Source organism: Carassius auratus, unplaced genomic scaffold (assembly GCF_003368295.1).
Source record: "Carassius auratus strain Wakin unplaced genomic scaffold, ASM336829v1 scaf_tig00033856, whole genome shotgun sequence".
NCBI lineage: Eukaryota > Metazoa > Chordata > Actinopteri > Cypriniformes > Cyprinidae > Carassius > Carassius auratus.
Genome location: NW_020526107.1, coordinates 21,460 through 39,776, shown reverse-complemented (window position 1 = coordinate 39,776; position 18,317 = coordinate 21,460). Strand labels below are relative to the sequence as shown.

The 18,317-nt window shown below is 36.6% G+C and overlaps 1 protein-coding gene across 2 annotated transcripts; it reads right to left on the bottom strand.

Moving 5' to 3' along the window:
• Window positions 1-4,498: 4,498 nt before the first annotated feature.
• Window positions 4,499-17,584, bottom strand: LOC113081324 (interleukin-1 receptor-associated kinase 1-like). Of its 2 annotated transcripts, none has more exons than XM_026253410.1 (14): window positions 16,951-17,584; window positions 16,136-16,303; window positions 14,794-14,901; window positions 14,594-14,670; window positions 14,222-14,407; window positions 14,033-14,097; window positions 12,796-12,910; window positions 12,015-12,127; window positions 10,894-11,101; window positions 10,350-10,418; window positions 10,040-10,264; window positions 7,724-8,156; window positions 7,479-7,598; window positions 4,499-5,302 (listed from the first exon to the last, which is right to left on the bottom strand). In XM_026253410.1, exons 1-14 carry the CDS (start codon window positions 17,060-17,062, stop codon window positions 5,205-5,207), a joined length of 2,097 nt encoding a protein of 698 aa, XP_026109195.1. In that variant the 5' UTR covers window positions 17,063-17,584; the 3' UTR covers window positions 4,499-5,204. The 2 variants fall into 2 exon arrangements, with proteins under 2 accessions (XP_026109195.1, XP_026109196.1); XM_026253411.1 differs by lacking the exon at window positions 16,951-17,584 and adding an exon at window positions 16,554-16,575.
• Between the last annotated feature and the right edge of the window lie 733 nt (window positions 17,585-18,317).

The window sequence follows — 18,317 nt, the reverse complement described above, 5'->3', positions numbered from 1 at the left end:
TAACACATATACTGATATCATATATAGATCAGCGATATATATATATATATGTGTGTGTGTGCGTGTGTGCGCGCGTGTGTATATGTGTGTGTACAGTATATATTATACAGGTGCTGGTCATATAATTAGAATATCATCAAAAAGTTGATTTATTCACTAATTACATTCAAAAAGTGAAACTTGTATATTATATTCATTCAATACACACATACTGATATATTTCAAATGTGTATTTATTTTATTCAGTATCTCAGAAAATTTGAATATAAGTTAAGACTTAAGTTAAGATTTTTAGAAATCTTGGCCAACTAAAAAGTATGAAAATGAAAAGTATGAGTATGTACAGCACTCAATACTTGGTTGGGGCTCCTTTTGCCTGAATTACTGCAGCAATGCGGTGTGGCATGGAGTTGATCAGTCTGTGGCACTGCTCAGGTGTTATGAGAGCCCAGGTTGCTCTGATAGTGGCCTTCAGCTCTTCTGCATTCTTGGGTCTGGCATTTCACATCTTCCTCTTCACAATACTCCATAGATTTTCTATGAGGTTAAGGTCAGGCGAGTTTGCTGGGCGATTAAGAACAGGGATACCATGGTCCTTAAACCAGGTACTGGTGGCTTTGACACTTTGTGCAGGTGCCAAGTCCTGTTGGAAAATTAAATCTGCATCTCCACAAAGTTGGTCAGCAGCAGGAAGCAGGAAGTGCTATAAAACTTGCTGGTATATGGCTGTTTTGACTTTGGACCTCAGAAAACACAGAGGACCAACACCAGCAGATGACATGGCACCTCAAACCATCACTGACTGTGGGAAACTTTACACTGGACCTCAAGCAACGTGGATTGTGTGCCTCTCATCTCTTCGTCCAGACTCTGGGACCCTGATATTCAAAGGAAATGCAAAATTTACTTTCAGAGCACTTAACTGGCGTCTCACTTCAAAAATGACTGGACTGCTGCTGAGTGGTCCAACACTCAGCAGTAGTCCAGTCCTTTTTGAAGTGAGACGCTTCTGACAATGTCTGTTGTTCAAGAGTGGCTTGACACATGAATGCGACAGCTGAAACCCATGTCTTGCATACGTTTGTGCGTAGTGGTTCTTGTAGTGGACTCCAGCTGCAGTCCACTCTTCTCTTTGTGAATCTCCCCCAAATTTTATAATGGGTTTTGTTTCACAATCCTCTCCAGGGTGCGGATATCCCTATTGCTTGTACACTTTTTTTCTACCACATATTTTCCTTCCCTTCGCCCCTCTATTAATGTGCTTGGACACATAGCTCTGTGAACGGCCAGCCACTTTTGCAATGACCTTTTGTGTTTTGCCCTCCTTGTGCAGTGGTGGACAGTAACGGAGTAGCTTTACTTCGTTACTGTACTTAAGTACATTTTTCAAGTATCTGTACTTTACTGAAGTAGTTTTATTTTGAGTAACTTTTACTTTTACTTCACTACATTCCAAAGCATAAGATCGTACTTTTAACTTCACTACATTTCATAAAACATATCGTTACTCCCTATAATATATCACGTGCTCCGACACGCAGAAGCGGTGTCTGATTCATCATGAACGAACTGAGTCTTTTCAAAATAAACCTTTAAATCGGATCGCGAATCGCACCAAACGATTCGTTTACGAATTAGAATGATCCGATTGCAGCTGTTCTGGAGTCGACCACTCACTGATTCAAATGAACCGTTTAGTGTGAGTCTACAGAAGTAAGAACCGTGAGATCTTGTGAGCGGGTGCGTCTGATGTTGCTAAAAGTAAGTTATTAATGTTGGAATTTAGGATTAATTATTGTAACTGAAAATCATATTTTTTATTATTTATTTTATATATTTTATTTTGATAATTTAGAATTATTACTGAAATACAACCTTTTTTTGTTTCAAACAGTTCATTGAACAATAATAAATGAAGTACCTGAAGCTGACAATGAAGTAAATGTATAATAATTAGCAAAGATGATTAATTTAGCGCTGTAAACGCGCGTGTGAGGGGCGGAGACGCGCCGCGGAGCGTCAGACGCGCTTGAGGACCAAACACAGCAGAGCGGTAGGAAACTTCACTCCTCTTATTATTTCTCTTTTACTATAGCGATTTATTTTTAGATACGTGATCTGAGTCTTTCATAGAGTTGTAGAGTTAGAGTTATTAGAGAAATATAATTATTTTTTACATTCTTTGGTCGAAGTTTTCAGATCGGCAATTCGGAGCCTGTTCGCGACTCTGTTGATTCAGATCGGGACTTCGGAGCCTGTTCGCGACTCCGTTGATTCAGATCGGCACTTCGGAGCATGTTCGCGACTCGGTTGATTCAGATCGGGACTTCGGAGCCTGTTCGCGACTCGGTTGATTCAGGTCGGGACTTCAGAGCCTGTTCGCGACTCGGTTGATTCAGATCGGGACTTCTGGACTTCGGAGCATGTTCGCGACTCCGTTGATTCAGATCGGCACTTCGGAGCATGTTCGCGACTCGGTTGATTCAGATCGGCACCTCGGAGCCTGTTCGCGACTCGGTTGATTCAGATCGGGACTTCGGAGCATGTTCGCGACTCGGTTGATTCAGATCGGCACTTCGGAGCCTGTTCGCGACTCGGTTGATTCAGATCGGCACATCGGAGCCTGTTGGCGACTCGGTTGATTAAGATTGGGACTTCGGAGCATGTTCGCGACTCGGTTGATTCTGATCGGCACTTCGGAGCCTGCTGGCGACTCGGTTGATTCAGATCGGCACTTCGGAGCCTGTTGGCGACTCGGTTGATTCAGATCGGGACTTCGGAGCATGTTCGCGACTCGGTTGATTCAGATCGGGACTTCGGAGCATGTTCGCGACTCGGTTGATTCAGATCGGCACTTCGGAGCCTGTTCGCGACTCGGTTGATTCAGATCGGCACTTCGGAGCCTGTTGGCGACTCGGTTGATTAAGATTGGAACTTCGCAGCATGTTCGCGACTCGGTTGATTCAGATCGCCACTTCGGAGCCTGTTGGCGACTCGGTTGATTCAGATTGGGACTTCGGAGCATGTTTGAGATTTTTTTAATTCAGATCTCGAAGCAGGGAGTGTTTGTCAAACAGTTAATTGGTGATAAATGAATATTTGAACTTGAGGCTTTTTTTTAGACGAGTAACGTTAGACAGACATGAATGTTTATTCAGAACGGTACTGAAAATAAGTAAATATTGTAGCTGATGCTAAATGTCTAGCAGGCTTGCTGGTGCTAACTTAAGGTAATTTTTATAAATAATGTCCAAATATTTTTATTCAACCACCTATATATATATATATATAGGTGGTTGAATAAAAATATTTGGACATTATTTATAAAAATTACCTCAAGTTAGCACGTGGTTATCTATAGATATATAGATATATAGATTACATCTGGGGAGAAAAGAAAGGATGTGATGTTCAGAACATGGTAACTACAGTGATTATCAAAGAGGGGAAGAGAGGCACCCCGTTTGGCCAGGGGTGTTTTTACACCGCAGACAAGGTTTGAGAAGGAAAAAAATCATTAAGAAAATATAATTATATTTTCCTTAAGATGTTCTTCCTAACTTCAGGCCTTATTATCTTGTCATATATAACTGTGGTGTTTTGTAAAACCACAAACTTTAAAACACTTTTTTCTTACTGGTGAAGATCAGATTATCATCTCTGTTTTCTCTCAGGTACATCACAGTGTAAGCTTCACAGTGAACATTACTCTCGTAAGCGTAGTCCATATCAACACCAAAAATATATCTTGACTCCATATAGTGGTTATTTTGGAAAAAATCCCAGGTATTTTGAGCAGTAGGATTATAAAAAAAAAAATAATGTGCTAATATAAAATTAAATTAGCCTATATAAAATTGCAAACATCTATCTTTCAGTACTTTTTTACTTAAGTTCATACAAAATTGAGTACTTTTGTACTTTCACTTGAGTAAAATTGAAAAATGAGTACTTTTACTTTTACTGGAGTAATATTTTATTATTCGTATCTGTACTTTTACTCAAGTACTTGATTTGTGTACTTCGTCCACCACTGTCCTTGTGCAAGGTGTCTTTTGGACAACTGTCAAGTCAGCAGTCTTCCCCATGATTGTGTAGCCTACAGAACTAGACTAAGAGACCATTTAAAGGTTTTGAGTTAATGAGCTGATTAGAGTGGGGCACCAGGTGTCTTCAATATTGAACCTTTTCACAATATTCAAATTTTCTGAGATACTGAATTTGAATGTGTGTGTGTGCATATATATATATATATATATATATATATGTGTGTGTGTGTGTATATGTGTGTGTGCATGTGTATATATGTATATGTGTGTGTGTGTGCATGTATGTATATATATGTGTGTGTGTGTGTGTGTATATATATATATATATATATATATAAATAAATGAAGGTGTAGTAAAGAAAGTTTGTTCTGTTTTTTTTTTTTAAATGTTATCTCCATTTTAGCATTAACAATTAAACATAATGGGGGACACACAGAACATACAGAAATAATGTAAAATATATTTTTATTATGTAACATAATCCATGGTTAATATTGCAGTTTCTTCCATCTCCATTCATAGTCTCTGCATGAAATAACTCTCTGGTAATCATATAATTCACGTAAATATTATATGCTTATAAAACACTCCACTGCCAATAAACAAGAGTTGAATTTCATTCACACAAACAAATGACCAAAACCAGAGCAGATTAAATAGTTGAATCTGATAACAAGTTTTCAAGTTATTCTATTACAGTGTCAGTCTATATAGTTAAAAAGTAAAGGGCTGATTGTAGAAATCTGTAAAATTGCTGCTACATAATGAAAATTGCACAGACTAAATGTTTAATTTATATGACATAATCACCAGTTAGAACCATAGAGACAGATTAGTCATGTTAAACAGTACTCTCATACATGTAGGTGTGTTGTCCATAATCCAAAAGCTTGACTATGTTATAAAAAACAACAACAAGCAGACATTTGGTCGCCAAAACATCAGGAGTATAACAAAAAATTATGCACTTTTATATTTCTTTGGCTTGTCAGTCAAGATTCACAGGTTCATAACTACACAGCTTTCATCATCTATACCACTTTTTATACATCTGCAGCTTTGGCAGAAGTATTTATGGAGGCATTTTCTCTACCATAACCATAATTTCATGTAATATTTGAACAACATATTTGCTTGGTCCCAAACATCCAGTGCTAAACTGCAGCAGGCAACTGCATGTTGATTCCAGATGTCTCACATGCAAACTCATCACTCTCTTCTGGCTCCCTCGTTTCAGCATTCATCCCTCGGTCTACAACATAATGAAGCCGCATAAATATATTATTTTGATTCAAACAAACAAGCACAGAAATATTGTGTTGTTGACACATTTTGTTTTTAAAATGAGTTTTCACTTGAGATTTGGAGCCACATAAGAGGGATTGAAAAAATGGCTTTAGAAAGCGGGCAGCATAATTTTCTTTTTACACAGAGATTGGTTGGTCTATTAGTAAAATCTGTTGACTTTAGCATTTTTTGTTTCATTATATGTCAACAGTGACAGTTAAAAAATGTCAAAAGGTTTTCATGCCTGCACCTGAAGAAGTTTTAAAGATATCTTAATATCACTTTAGGTTCTGGTTCTTAGCAAACCTTCCTTTTGTTATCTTCATTTTAAAGGCCTTTAAATTAAAATTTAATTAAATTGATGCATTTAGCAGACACTTTTATCCAAAGCGACTTACAGTGCATTCAGGCTATCAATCTTTACCTATCATTTTGATGGTTCAATCCCAGAGATATGGAGATCTTAATGTGGCTCCAGAATTAAATTGGTAAATTGTCCACATTTTCTCTGGTCAAAAACATTGCTAACATAATTGCATAGAAAACACGTGCCATAAATATTATTTTTCCAAATATGTCATATCTGTAACTCTAAACGTATTAGATTCTTCTAGATTCTTATTCTTAAAAAACATTTCTTTTGGAATCTTTATTTTTTAGGAATGGTTTATTCCCATATATACTGGGATCCCAAAGTGATTCCATGTCCAATTTGTATTTTTTATTTTACACATTTTCAAATGTCATTAACCAAATGTAGATAACTTTTTAAACAGCTGATCGTTATTGTGTTTAAAGAGGAATGTCTGAAGAACAAAATAGAAAACACATTTTTCATTGGTTTACAAGTTTTTAATTCAAGAAGTGTTAAAGATAACAATGTAAATTTAGATTATTTTATTCTTATGAAACTTTTTCTTTTGGAGTCTTCATTATTTAAGGCCCTATATGATTCAGTCTAATAGGGAACGTGGTAACATTTAGTTACAATACTGTGGATCTGAGTTCTTGGTAGCTTCAGAAGCTGTTAAAATGAATTTAAATGATTTTTGGTACTCAGGATTATGTTTTAGGCAATTCTTTTGATAGAAGGAAACATTTCTAGTTTAAACATTGTTTATTCTTCGGACATTCCTCTTTAAATGCCATTAAGTATCAGATGTGTGCAAAGTAAACCACATTTGGTTTTAACCACTGAAAATGGGTAAAATTCTACAATTTGAATATGGAGCTGCTTTGAAATCGGAATAAATTATATGTGGACTTGAAAATTAAGATTTCAAAATTAAAGTTTATTAAGATGAATAAGAATCTAGAAGGATATTATAATATCTTGAATACTTTTAGAGTAACAGGCATGCAAACTTTGGAAAAAATTTATGGCAAGCAGACAGGTATGTTCTATGCAATTGTGTTAATATATATTTCTAGTTTCAACATTTGTTCTTAAGACATTCCTCTTTATGCAAAGTGACCCACATTTGATTTGACCACAGAAAATGTGTACATTTAACAATTAACTCATGGAGCCACATTAAGATCATCATTTCCATATCATTTAAATATCTTTTCATTCATTTGTATTTATTATTAGTGTTAGTTTTATTTTATTTATATTTTAGTGTGTCAAGATAAACTAAGTGAAAATGAGTAAAGTTTGCCTTGGCAACTAGCTGAAATAATACATAAAAAATATATACTTTTAGTTTATTTTATTTCAGTTAAAGTTGATTTAATTTAAAGTCCTAAATATTGTTTTATGTCAACAATAATAACATCGGTATCAGTATGATGAAAACATTTACAAATAAAAAATTGAAATATAGACAATACATACAAATGCCAGATAAGAAATACAAAATATATGTTTATCGCTTATTGGGTCCCATTCGACTATGAGGGTCTTGTATTCATCCTTGAATTTGTCACTACAGTTGTGCTTTGAATGCAATTTGTGATTTGAGCAATGCCTTTTAAAACAAAGCTACAGACAATAACTACAGGCCAAAAGACAGAGAAGATGCAATCTTGATAACCAGGATCTATGACTATGCTATATGGGTAATTTTCAGCTACGCTTGAATGATATATTTGTTATTATAAAGTAATGTCATCCAGTTACAGCTGATTTGGACACTTACATAATGAGGTGCCTGATGACAACAGATCAGAAGTTAAAATCCTTCCCTCTTCATAAAGCTCAATTTTTTGGACCAGTTGCTGCCTCGTAGGATTGATAAACACTCTCTGGTCAGAAAAATCTGTAAATTCAGAGAGAAATGAGATGGGGCCAACCAGAAAGATATAATACCATACATTCAAAAAAAACAACAACACTCTTAACCATTTATGATCTGCCCATTTTAATAACAAAGAAACTCATTACCTTTACTCGTACTGGATTGTGAAGGGCTTTCCACTAAAGAACCACTTGTTTTGGTGTTCTGAATGCTGCAGGCCCCACACGACGTCTCCTGAGCTCTGCTACAGTGACTCGTCAAGTACTGAGAAAAGCCTTGACTCTCATCCGATTCACACGGCATGCCAGAGGACTGTGAAGCCCATGATTCAGCATTCAACTCTGACTCTGAGTAGCTAGACAGAGTCTCGGTGGGATAGACAGTCTTGTGAAGGCAGGGGTATGTGCTCTCTTGAGGGTGGAGTTTGGAGAACTGATGGGCGAGAGAGTCCAGGGAGCTGCTGTCGGAGCACAGAGGCTCAGGGGTGGATGGATGAGATGATACGGGAGACATTCTGACCGTGGTCGATCTGCCAAAGGTCTTCAACTCTGAATGCACATCTTGAAGTGCTTTGAACACCTATAAAACACCAACCGAGCCAGAATAAGCATGATAATTCTAACTAAAACATAATTTTATAAAAGGGTATTGTTTTTAATAATCGTATGTTTTCCCTGTTGTGACCGCTCTTTGACCCATCTGTTTTTAGCTGCTGTACCTTTAAGAAACAAGCCCTTCACTTGTGAAAAAGCCGGGTTTGTTGTCATGTGCAATGGTTTTTAAATTCTCATCCTTTAATATTTAATAACTTCAATAAATGCTCTTTTTAGTTCTGAATGTATTACTATATTTACACTACCAATTTTAATGTCTCACGAAGACTACATTTATTTTTTTCTACTTCAAACACACAGTAAAAGCAGTCATTTTATGAAATATTATTACAATTCAAATGTATTTGTATACATTTTAAAATGTAATTTATTCCTGTGATGCAAAGCGTAATTTTACCAGCCCTTACTCCAGTCTTCAGTGTGTCATAATTCTTTCTGAAATCTTAAAGGGGGGGTGAAATGCTATTTCATGCATACTGAGTTTTTTACACTGTTAAAGAGTTGGATTCCCATGCTAAACATGGACAAAGTTTCAACAATTAAGTTGTACGTTTGAAGGAGTATTTCTGTTCCAAAAATACTCCTTCCGGTTTGTCACAAGTTTCGGAAAGTTTTTCGAGTATGGCTCTGTGTGACGTTAGATGGAGCAGAATTTCCTTATAAGGGCACTTCTGCCGGAAGAGCGCGCGCTCCCATATAACAGAGCACTGAGAGCACAACAGACTTCACTGATCAGAGCGAGAGCGTCGCCAAATGTCACAAAAGTGTGTTTTTGGTTGCCAGGGCAAGACAACCCTGCACAGATTACCAAAAAAAAACAGCATTAAGGGACCAGTGGATGAAGTTTATTTTTACAGAGCATCAACGGAGTTGTGCAAGTGTTTTTGTTTGTTCCCTGCATTTCGAAGATGCTTGTTTTACAAACAAAGCCCAGTTTGACGCTGGATTTGCACATCGTTTATTTCTTAAGGATAATGCAATCCCAACGAAAAAGGGTCACGATCGTGTGTTGGAACCGCAGGCGGTGAGTAAAACTGCTTCAAATATCTCTGTGTTGTTAACTTACTTATCAGTGTGTAAGCACATCAAGTAAACAACATGCAATGTTGTCATCAAACTGCACTTTCCACATGTACAGCTTAAAAAAAAAAAAAAGGCGACATAAAGTGGAACTTAGTAATTTTCCAAAACCGCTAAGCAAATATATACAGTTTCAGTACATACCACATAAAGACGTTGTTGCTGATGCTACTCTTGTTAAATTTCAGCCTCTGGATCTGATTCTGGATCATAAATATACGCTGAATCTGACTGTTAGCCATGGTTTGTTTTGGTTGGTTTTGTCCTCACGGTGTCACAGCTTCCAAATGCGCTCAACGCAAAAGCCTACTGGCGCTCGTGTTTTTCCGGGAAAAATCGGTACAGACTATCTTTCTCTTATGAATATAATAAAACTAAAGACTTTTTGGAGTTATGAAGGATGCAGTACTACTCTATAGGTACTCAAGATTAACAGGATATTGAGTGAAAACGAGCATTTCACCCCCCCTTTAAGAATATACTGAAGAAACAATTGTGAATAATACTTTTACTTTTAGCACTTTTATGTCAGAATTTCCTGACGATATACAGTTTTTATTTGAAATAGAAATCTTTTGTAACCTTATCAATGTCTTCAATGACACTTTTGATCAGTTTAATGCATCCTTGCTGAACAGAAGTATTAATTATTAACCGTAATTACCATTTTTACTGAACACAATTAAAGTGTGACATGATCCCTTAAACAAGTGTAGCTTCTAAAATCATAATATAATAAACAAACAGTATTTGAATAGGTTCTCCTACTTCCGTCATGCGAGGTCTCTTCTTCCGTCGTCGGTCTAAACACTGGCACGCCAGCTGAGAGATTTCCATCGATCCATGCGGGGTAGGGTTGTCTTTAGACTTCAGTCGAGGATCCAGATGTTTCCTGCAGATGTTCTCCGCTGCACGAGCATAGGACAGCTCCCGCGAGTGCTTCCCTTTGCTGAAGCTTCTTCCATCATCTTCCTCCTCTTTTACTAAATCTTTCTGTAAGAAATAACAGGTTTAACCACCAGCTAGCTCTACACTATCATAGTGTATGTGACTAAAATATGACTTCAGCTCCTCTTACCAAGTAAACCGTTCTGGATTGGGCATCGACCTCCAGAGCCTTCCGCCCAGTAAGCACCTCTAGCATGACCTGCGGTATGAAAGAAACATGTTACATTATCAAATATGGAAACCTGAAAGACAAATATTATAGCAATATCTCTGCTGAAGGTATAAAATCAGGAAATACTGTGATAATGTTAAAAGTTTTGCTTTATAGACAATGAGTCAACTTCACCCTCCTTTTATCCCCTCACAGCCATGACAACTGAAGTCAATCATGGTTGCTTTTCAATGCTCCTGTGCGTATTTGAATGAGGTTTCTGTATATAACGTTTTTTCGTAGAGTTGCACACTGCAGCTAATCACAGACAAGCAATGTTTTAAAATGCTGTGAATGACAATTAAAACCATTGCAATGGACTGGGAAAAAAAAACTGATACGGTCAGATGTCAGAATATATCTGTGCATGAAGTCTTGGGGTCTAAAAGGAAATTAATACCCCTCCCACTTATTATGTAATGCATTTCTTTGTTCTTCAAAGAACTTGCTTTGCTCATCTCACCACTCCAAAGCTGTAGACGTCGATCTCCACTCCAAGCTGTCCATCCTTCAGGTATTCTTCTGGGAGGTATGCAAGAGTTCCCCGGACCGTAGCGGTTTTAGCCACGGTGGACGTCTTGCCTGGGGCTTTGTTGGGGTTCCGGCATAAACGTGCCAATCCAAAGTCCCCTAGCTTGGGCTCCAAGTGATTCCCTAAAAGGATGTTAGAGCTGTAACAGAGGGAACATGACTGGTTGGTACTCTAATTATTAACATGCATGTCCAAGTGGAACAATATATTTAGCAAAATTGTAGTGCTGGATTTTGTCTTTTGGGAACTGTGACATGTAATGTCCCTTAATTTCCAAGCATTTTGGGTGATGGTGTTTTAGTAGCACCAGTGGCAAACAAGTTACCCCTTAACTTTCACTCACGTTTTTGAAGATAGACTTGAATGTGCATGATACAAACCTAAATTTTTATAATTCATGACTGAAAACATTTTGTAACATGATTTTGATGTGCCATTTACATGGTAAAGCAATGTCTGATTTTAAAATGGGTTTTAAAGGATGAATTTTGAGATTTTATGTTTTCAAGTGATATTTAACTTCTGATGATTTCTAAAATGTGATAGAGAAAAAGGCAACGAGGAAGTCTTTTTTTTTAAACAAAGGTCAAAACTCCTTTTGTAATGTAGATTTCTGAGGGTGCACTCTTGTCATAAATTCATCTATTACTTTTCCTACATACTTTTTAACAAAAATATTGGTAAAATATATATTTGGGAGTCTTAAACCTTTCTAACGATATATAGTTTGTCAAGATTAGATTAGATTTGATTGTAATATAGTATAGTCAACGTAGGCGTCCCGTATTCGGGACGGGGTGACAGTTAACAGGTTTTAACCCGACCCAAATGCACTTTCTAGACTAGACTAGAGCAATTATCAAATAAATATCTTTCTTGTTCCCCCTTTTTTGTTACATATACACGGCTAAAATGTGGCTAATATTCATATAGGCTAATGAAATAATATAATAATAAAAAATTAATTAGGCTATTTTTGGTGCCCCCTCAGCACTTGGTGCCCTACACACAGTGCGTGATGCGCGTGGTGGGAGCGGCGGCTCTGCACTCACCTCTTGATATCTCCATGAATGAGTGCAGGTGAGCATGAATGCAGGTACTGAATAGCTTTGGCAGTGCCCAGCAACACATTTACACGTTGTGACCAAGAGAGGGCGTTACTGTCCTGAAAGAAACCAGCGTAAGAAGGACACAGACCTATGCCATAAAAGAGGTAGATGACCTAATATGATAATTCTGTCATCACTTACTCATGCAGTTACAAAGCCAAGTGATTGTGTTTTGAGAGCTCATTTACATACAAGGTCATAAGGAAAAGATACAAAAAGAATAAAAAAGTACCACAGAAGTTACGCATATTTTGTCTTGTGAGAACCAGTGACTCGTGCTATATCTTGTCATTGATATTAAATGACATCCTCATTGATGTTGTCATCATTGTCACTGACATGAAATAAGTTGTGATTCATTATATTTGAATGTACACAAATGAGATTTGAGAGCCAGGGTAAACAAAACTATTTTCAGTGAAAAACAACTTAAATTTAATTCTATTGTATGACATCAGAACACTTAAAATATGAGTCATAAACTAACTTTGTTGGGTTTTTTTTTTTTTGCGGTGTCTCGGTCCCATTCACTTTCAATGTATGTAAAAATAGCACAACGGGCTTTCCTCAAAACATCTCCCTTAGCAGAAAGTCAAACACATTTGGAACGACATGAGCGTGAGCAAATGATGATGTAATTTTCATTCTGAGTAAACTATTCTTAGAAGTAGCATATTGAACAATGAGCCCATATTGTCTAGCTCTAGCAAGAGTGATAACTCACCTCACATCGAAGCTGGTCCTCCAAAGAGCCGTTTGGCATATAAGCATATATTAAACAATAAGTTTGTCCTTCTATACTGTATCCAGCAAGGTCCATTATGTTGGGATGTCTGTATCTGTGTAGTAAGAAAGAGCCTAATGAAAAACCGTGCTGCTTGAGATTATACTACATAAAATGTAACAAGGCATTACAGTAGCTGAAGGAAGCAAAGCTTGACAGGTTGATGTGTCAGAAAAAAAATTATGAAACAAAAACGATGACAACTAACCACAAAAAAGTTTTGGAGGGTGTGCAGGAGATTTTCTTTTTTTGGCTCATGAAGAGGTGTGGTGCATAAAGGGCAATCTAAATTTCAAGCGGGTAAGTCCCATTCTGCGCTTCTGTGGAACAAACATAAATGAAACACAGCCAGCCTGAAAAAAAAGTTGATTAAAGGAATTGTTCACTCAAAATGTTTTCTCTTCAGAAAAGATATGGAGAAAATTAGCATTACATCGCTTGCTCGCCAATGGATCATCTGCAGTGAATGGGTGCCGTCAGAATGAGAGTCCAAACAGCTGATAAAAACATCACAGTAGTCTACACCACTCCAGTTCATCAGTTAATAATTGTTGAAGTGACAAGCAGCGTGTTTGTAAGAAACATATCCATCATTAAGTTGTTGAGTTGTTGTTGATCTCCTCTTGTCCTCTCACATCAAAAGCCACTACATATTTGTTTAGAAATATTCTGGACTGTTTTCACTTGGAAATGATGCTTGATCTGTGCATATTTCTCTCCTGATTCAGACAACCCAACTTTTTCACAGGCGTCAGCAATATTATGGATAGAGGGCTTGTATTTTAGCAATGGTGTGAAGTTAAAAACATTTAATGATGGATTTGTTTCTAACAAACATGCAGCTTTTCACCTCTGAAGACATTAACTGATGAACTGGAGTGGTGTGGATTACTTGTGATGTTTTTATCAGCTGTTTGGACTCTCATTCTGACGGCACCCATTCACTGCAGTGGATCCACTGATGAGCAAGTGATGTAATGCTACCTTTCTCCAAATCTGTTCTGATGAAGCAACAAAATCATCTGCATCTTGGAGGGTCTAAGGGGGAGTACATTTTCAGCTAACTTAAATTTTTGGGTGAACTATTCTTTTAAGACAAAACAGGAAAGACAGATTTAGAGCCCGAGAACAGGAAGCATAAGCCAAAGGAGCAGAGGCTGGTCAGACAGTTTCTTACTGTGATAACTTTTCTACTTCCGTCCTGAAACTTTCCTTCACGACATTCCAGTCCAAATGGGAGTCCTGCTCCGAACACCCACATGAAAGAGAGAGAGAGAAAAAAGATGGACGCTTAGGAAACAAACTGAATGACTCAACAGAACACGCAAAATCATATTGGTTTGTTTTGTTAGTTCTGTTCTAATACTTCTTTCAGCTTCTTCACAGCAAACTCTGTGTTTCTCATCACAGCTTTATACACGTGTCCGAAACCTCCTTCTCCAATATGCTTGCACGGGGAAAAGTTGCATGTGCATCTCTGTACTTCTTCAAACGGCCAGCTCATCGCAGTGGAGGAAAAAGGTGGGGGATCCACGCTGTTCTCAAACAGGCTCTATGAATAGGCACAAATGTGTCAGTGGATTAAGAGAGTGAACGAAAGAAAAACATGATGGCTAAAGGAAGAGTCCTCTCAACTATTACTTCACCAGCACAATAAAAACAATGAACGGCCAACCTAACAAATATTTTCTATTACTTGTTTTAATAGCTGAATTTATTTTTTTAACAAATGAAGCACCTCTATATTGGAGATTCTTGAATTCACAGAGTCCAGATCAGGCGGTGGGGGGCTAGGCTTGGGTAGAGGCCTGACTTCTGGAAAAGCAAAATTACCATTTTTACCACAGATGTTCTGATTAGCAGCAGTCAACTTTTATTTTTAAAAAGAATATCATCATGTACGACAGATGCAAGCACTGTACTTAGAAAAAGCATTACCGGGCACAGGGAGAGACTCTTTGACAAAGGTGACTGTACTGCTTTGACATGCAGGGACTGGTGGCACGGTTGAAGGCTGCTCTGAGCACAACTGCGGTATACATCTGTCTGTGGAAAAGCATACAAAAGTACATCAATGGATTTATTATCTAAGTATTATGACATGCAGTGTCAGCACAAAACTTAAACATTAAAACTGAAATATATCAGACACTTCTCTAATACAGATGTATTTTAGTATTATTTATATATTATTATGGCATTCATTCATTTTAAATGTGCTTCTTTATATTATTTATTTTACATATTTATAACTTTAGTTTCTGTACATATATATAAATGTATATATATATATATATATATATATATATATATACACACACACACACACACATATATTATATATAGGTATGTATGTATCTATATATATCTATATCGCTCTCTCTCTCTCAGAGAGAGAGAGAGAGAGAGAGAGATAGATATATATAGAGATATAGATATATATAGATACATACATACCTATATATAATTTATATGTGTGTGTGTGTATATATATATATATATACACACAAACATACACACATACATATATATAATATTTTAGTTTTTTTCTATATGTACATTTTTCACATTTTTAATTTTAGCACTTCAGTTTTAACTTGCTTATCTTGGAACTAATTATTATTTTTATTTTTTTGCCAGTTCCAATACTGTTAGGCATGTCAATAATAATACACTAGGCCTTATTTGTTTAAGAAAAAACAACAAAAGCAAGATAGTGAATCTCAAGCAAATAATGTGTTAAATAATGTAATTTCAATCTCAATTGCTACAACTAAATAAGCCTATATGGCAAATGTATCTGCATTATATATGTAAGCAAGCATTTTGATAAAAGTCTATAGGGACAGGTGTTTTTGAGAAATCATGCAAAATGAAAAAGTGTTTTAACAAATCAAATACAGTCAATTTGGACTGTTTAAGATTAAATAAATAACTAATTATTTGCTGTTTTATAAATTTTATTTTTATCAGTAGATGTCAGAGGAGGATGCTATTGGTTGTATCTGTAATGCCAACAGCCTATCTAGTGATCAGAGAACAGAAACTGAGATAAATAAACACGTGATCACAGCAGAAAACTGTCAAACATCTGACAGCATTGTATTTCTTTATAACTTAACTTTGTTGCTTGTCAAAGTGCCTAAATGAAGACTACCATGTGAGTTTCACGACAACCACAAAACCCACCTGATAACCTTGATGGTTTGGGCATCAGATGTGGTAGAGACAACAGAAACGAGCAAATAACCTGACACAACGATACAGAAAATGTACATACATTTAAGGATGATATCACGGGCCCTAAACAATTGCAAGCCCTCAAGAATCTTCAGCAGTTCTCCGACCGTCCCGTTGCGAGAGCCCCATTTGTGCATGAGGTCGTCTGTCCGTCTGGGGCTTTGCTCCAAAAGGCGTAGTTCGGTCTGGTCTGATATTACCTGTGAAGCTGTAATGAACATTGGGACTTAGTTCCAATTGTGTAAGAGGATGATTCATGCCAAAACTTCATGAAGAATTATTATGACTGTGTAGAAGGTTCTTGTTGACATTCTCCAGCTATCTGGGAAAAAAAAGACAACACTGGCAAACATTTACTACATATAAATACCATCTTATCCAAACTAATTTCCAATCCCTTGATTCCCCATTGAAAAAAAAAAGCTGTGATTTAGATGGATTACATTTCAGCATCTCACCTGACTCAAATTCAATAGACACAGCGATCCACGTCCATTGCTTAAGAGATGTCAACTTTTTAAAAACATTAGTAATTATTTACCCCTTTGTTTACTCCATCGATCATGATGAGGCACATTTAGCGCAACATTGTAACGTTAGTGACCTCAGATACATTCATAACCACACAAATATCATTACAAAGATGTACAAACTTTATTCACAACTAAATCATGGCTGTAAGAAATAAACATTTCACGTAATGAACAAAAGCTTTAGTTCTGACGTCACCGATCCGATGGCTAAGCGAGTTAGCGAGTTTGCTAATCAACATCCTCTTGGGTTCGAGTTCAGATTTAAATAAACGAATACAACATCATCCTAACGGGAAACTAAACTTAAATACATAATTCTTACCGAATAATATCCAATCTGAGCGTGAGAGTGAGTCCATAAACCGTGTGAAGTCATTCATAACAGACGCGGGTAGGATATAAAGAAACTCAGTATCAAACTCCGCTCCAGACATTTTCAGAAACTAACTTTATTGTATTGTTCTTCTTGGCTTTTTTTCCTTCCTTCTTTGCTCTTTAATCAGCTCTGATATTATTTTACGTTGTCCTTGAATGCGGGAATTTCCTGCTTGTGGCCGTTATACTTCGTGATAATAGTGGTCTTTGTGTCACCACCACAGTCGTCACAAACCATGATGAATATTTATTGCGTCATCTTTAAACGTGTGCATACCCTAATTAATATTCATGAGCCACGTTTGAAGATTCCGCACCTGACTGTCGCCCACTTTATTACGTCAGCGGTCGCGTTCTCACCGGCTGACTTACAGAGGCAAAGCCACATTACGTTTATTAATATTCATATAAGTCACCTTCACTAAGTAGAGCTGGCTAATTCCTTCGCTTACTCACATCTTCCACTTCCTTTTTTCCACATTTAGTAATAGTGTAAATTTCACTGTCCCAATATTAAGTGATGCTTTTCCATTTTGAGGCATATGCTAAAAAATTTAAAGTGATGCAATATGCAAAATGCATTAAAATTGCATTTATATCAACACATGAGTGATTACTAATTGAACTTAATGTACAATATGAGCAACAACCATTTTTTTAACTGACCGTGAAACGTTAAAGAAAAACTCTTTGAAACTGAAATGTTGATTTTGCTTTCCAGATAACAGTTATTAATACTTTTCCTTGTTTTGTACGTTTTGTTCCCCTCACATTATTTAATTATAGATATAAATCTTACAACAGGATGACAACACTACCATTGTTTTGTTTGTGATGTGAGTCAAATAAATGTTTTAGACAGAAAGCAGGTAAATGTTGTTTACTATTGTGTATCTGTTACATACGGCAAACAAATGATACAGTAACACAGTACTATAAAAGTAGACACAAACTATACTTTTCACTTTCAGGAAGGCAAGGACTTAGCTGGGCAGATGGTGAATAACCACTGACACCTAGTCTGTAGGATTGTTTGGTTAAAATAACTTTTTTTTTTTTTAGATACATACTACCCATCCCTTTTATTTAAAACTAAATCAAAAAATAATATGAAAACAAAACTGCTTTGGACAGGTAAAAAATACATAAAAAAGTGAATGGGTGTCCTGCCGGGAAACATACTTTATAAAGTGCAGATCTTAGACTTGTTGTCCTTCCGGTCAAGATTGAAGGATTTTTCTTTTCCACATAAAATGCAATGTGATTGGAAGATTATGTTTGAGGCCGAGTTTTTTATATGGTCATGTCGAAATG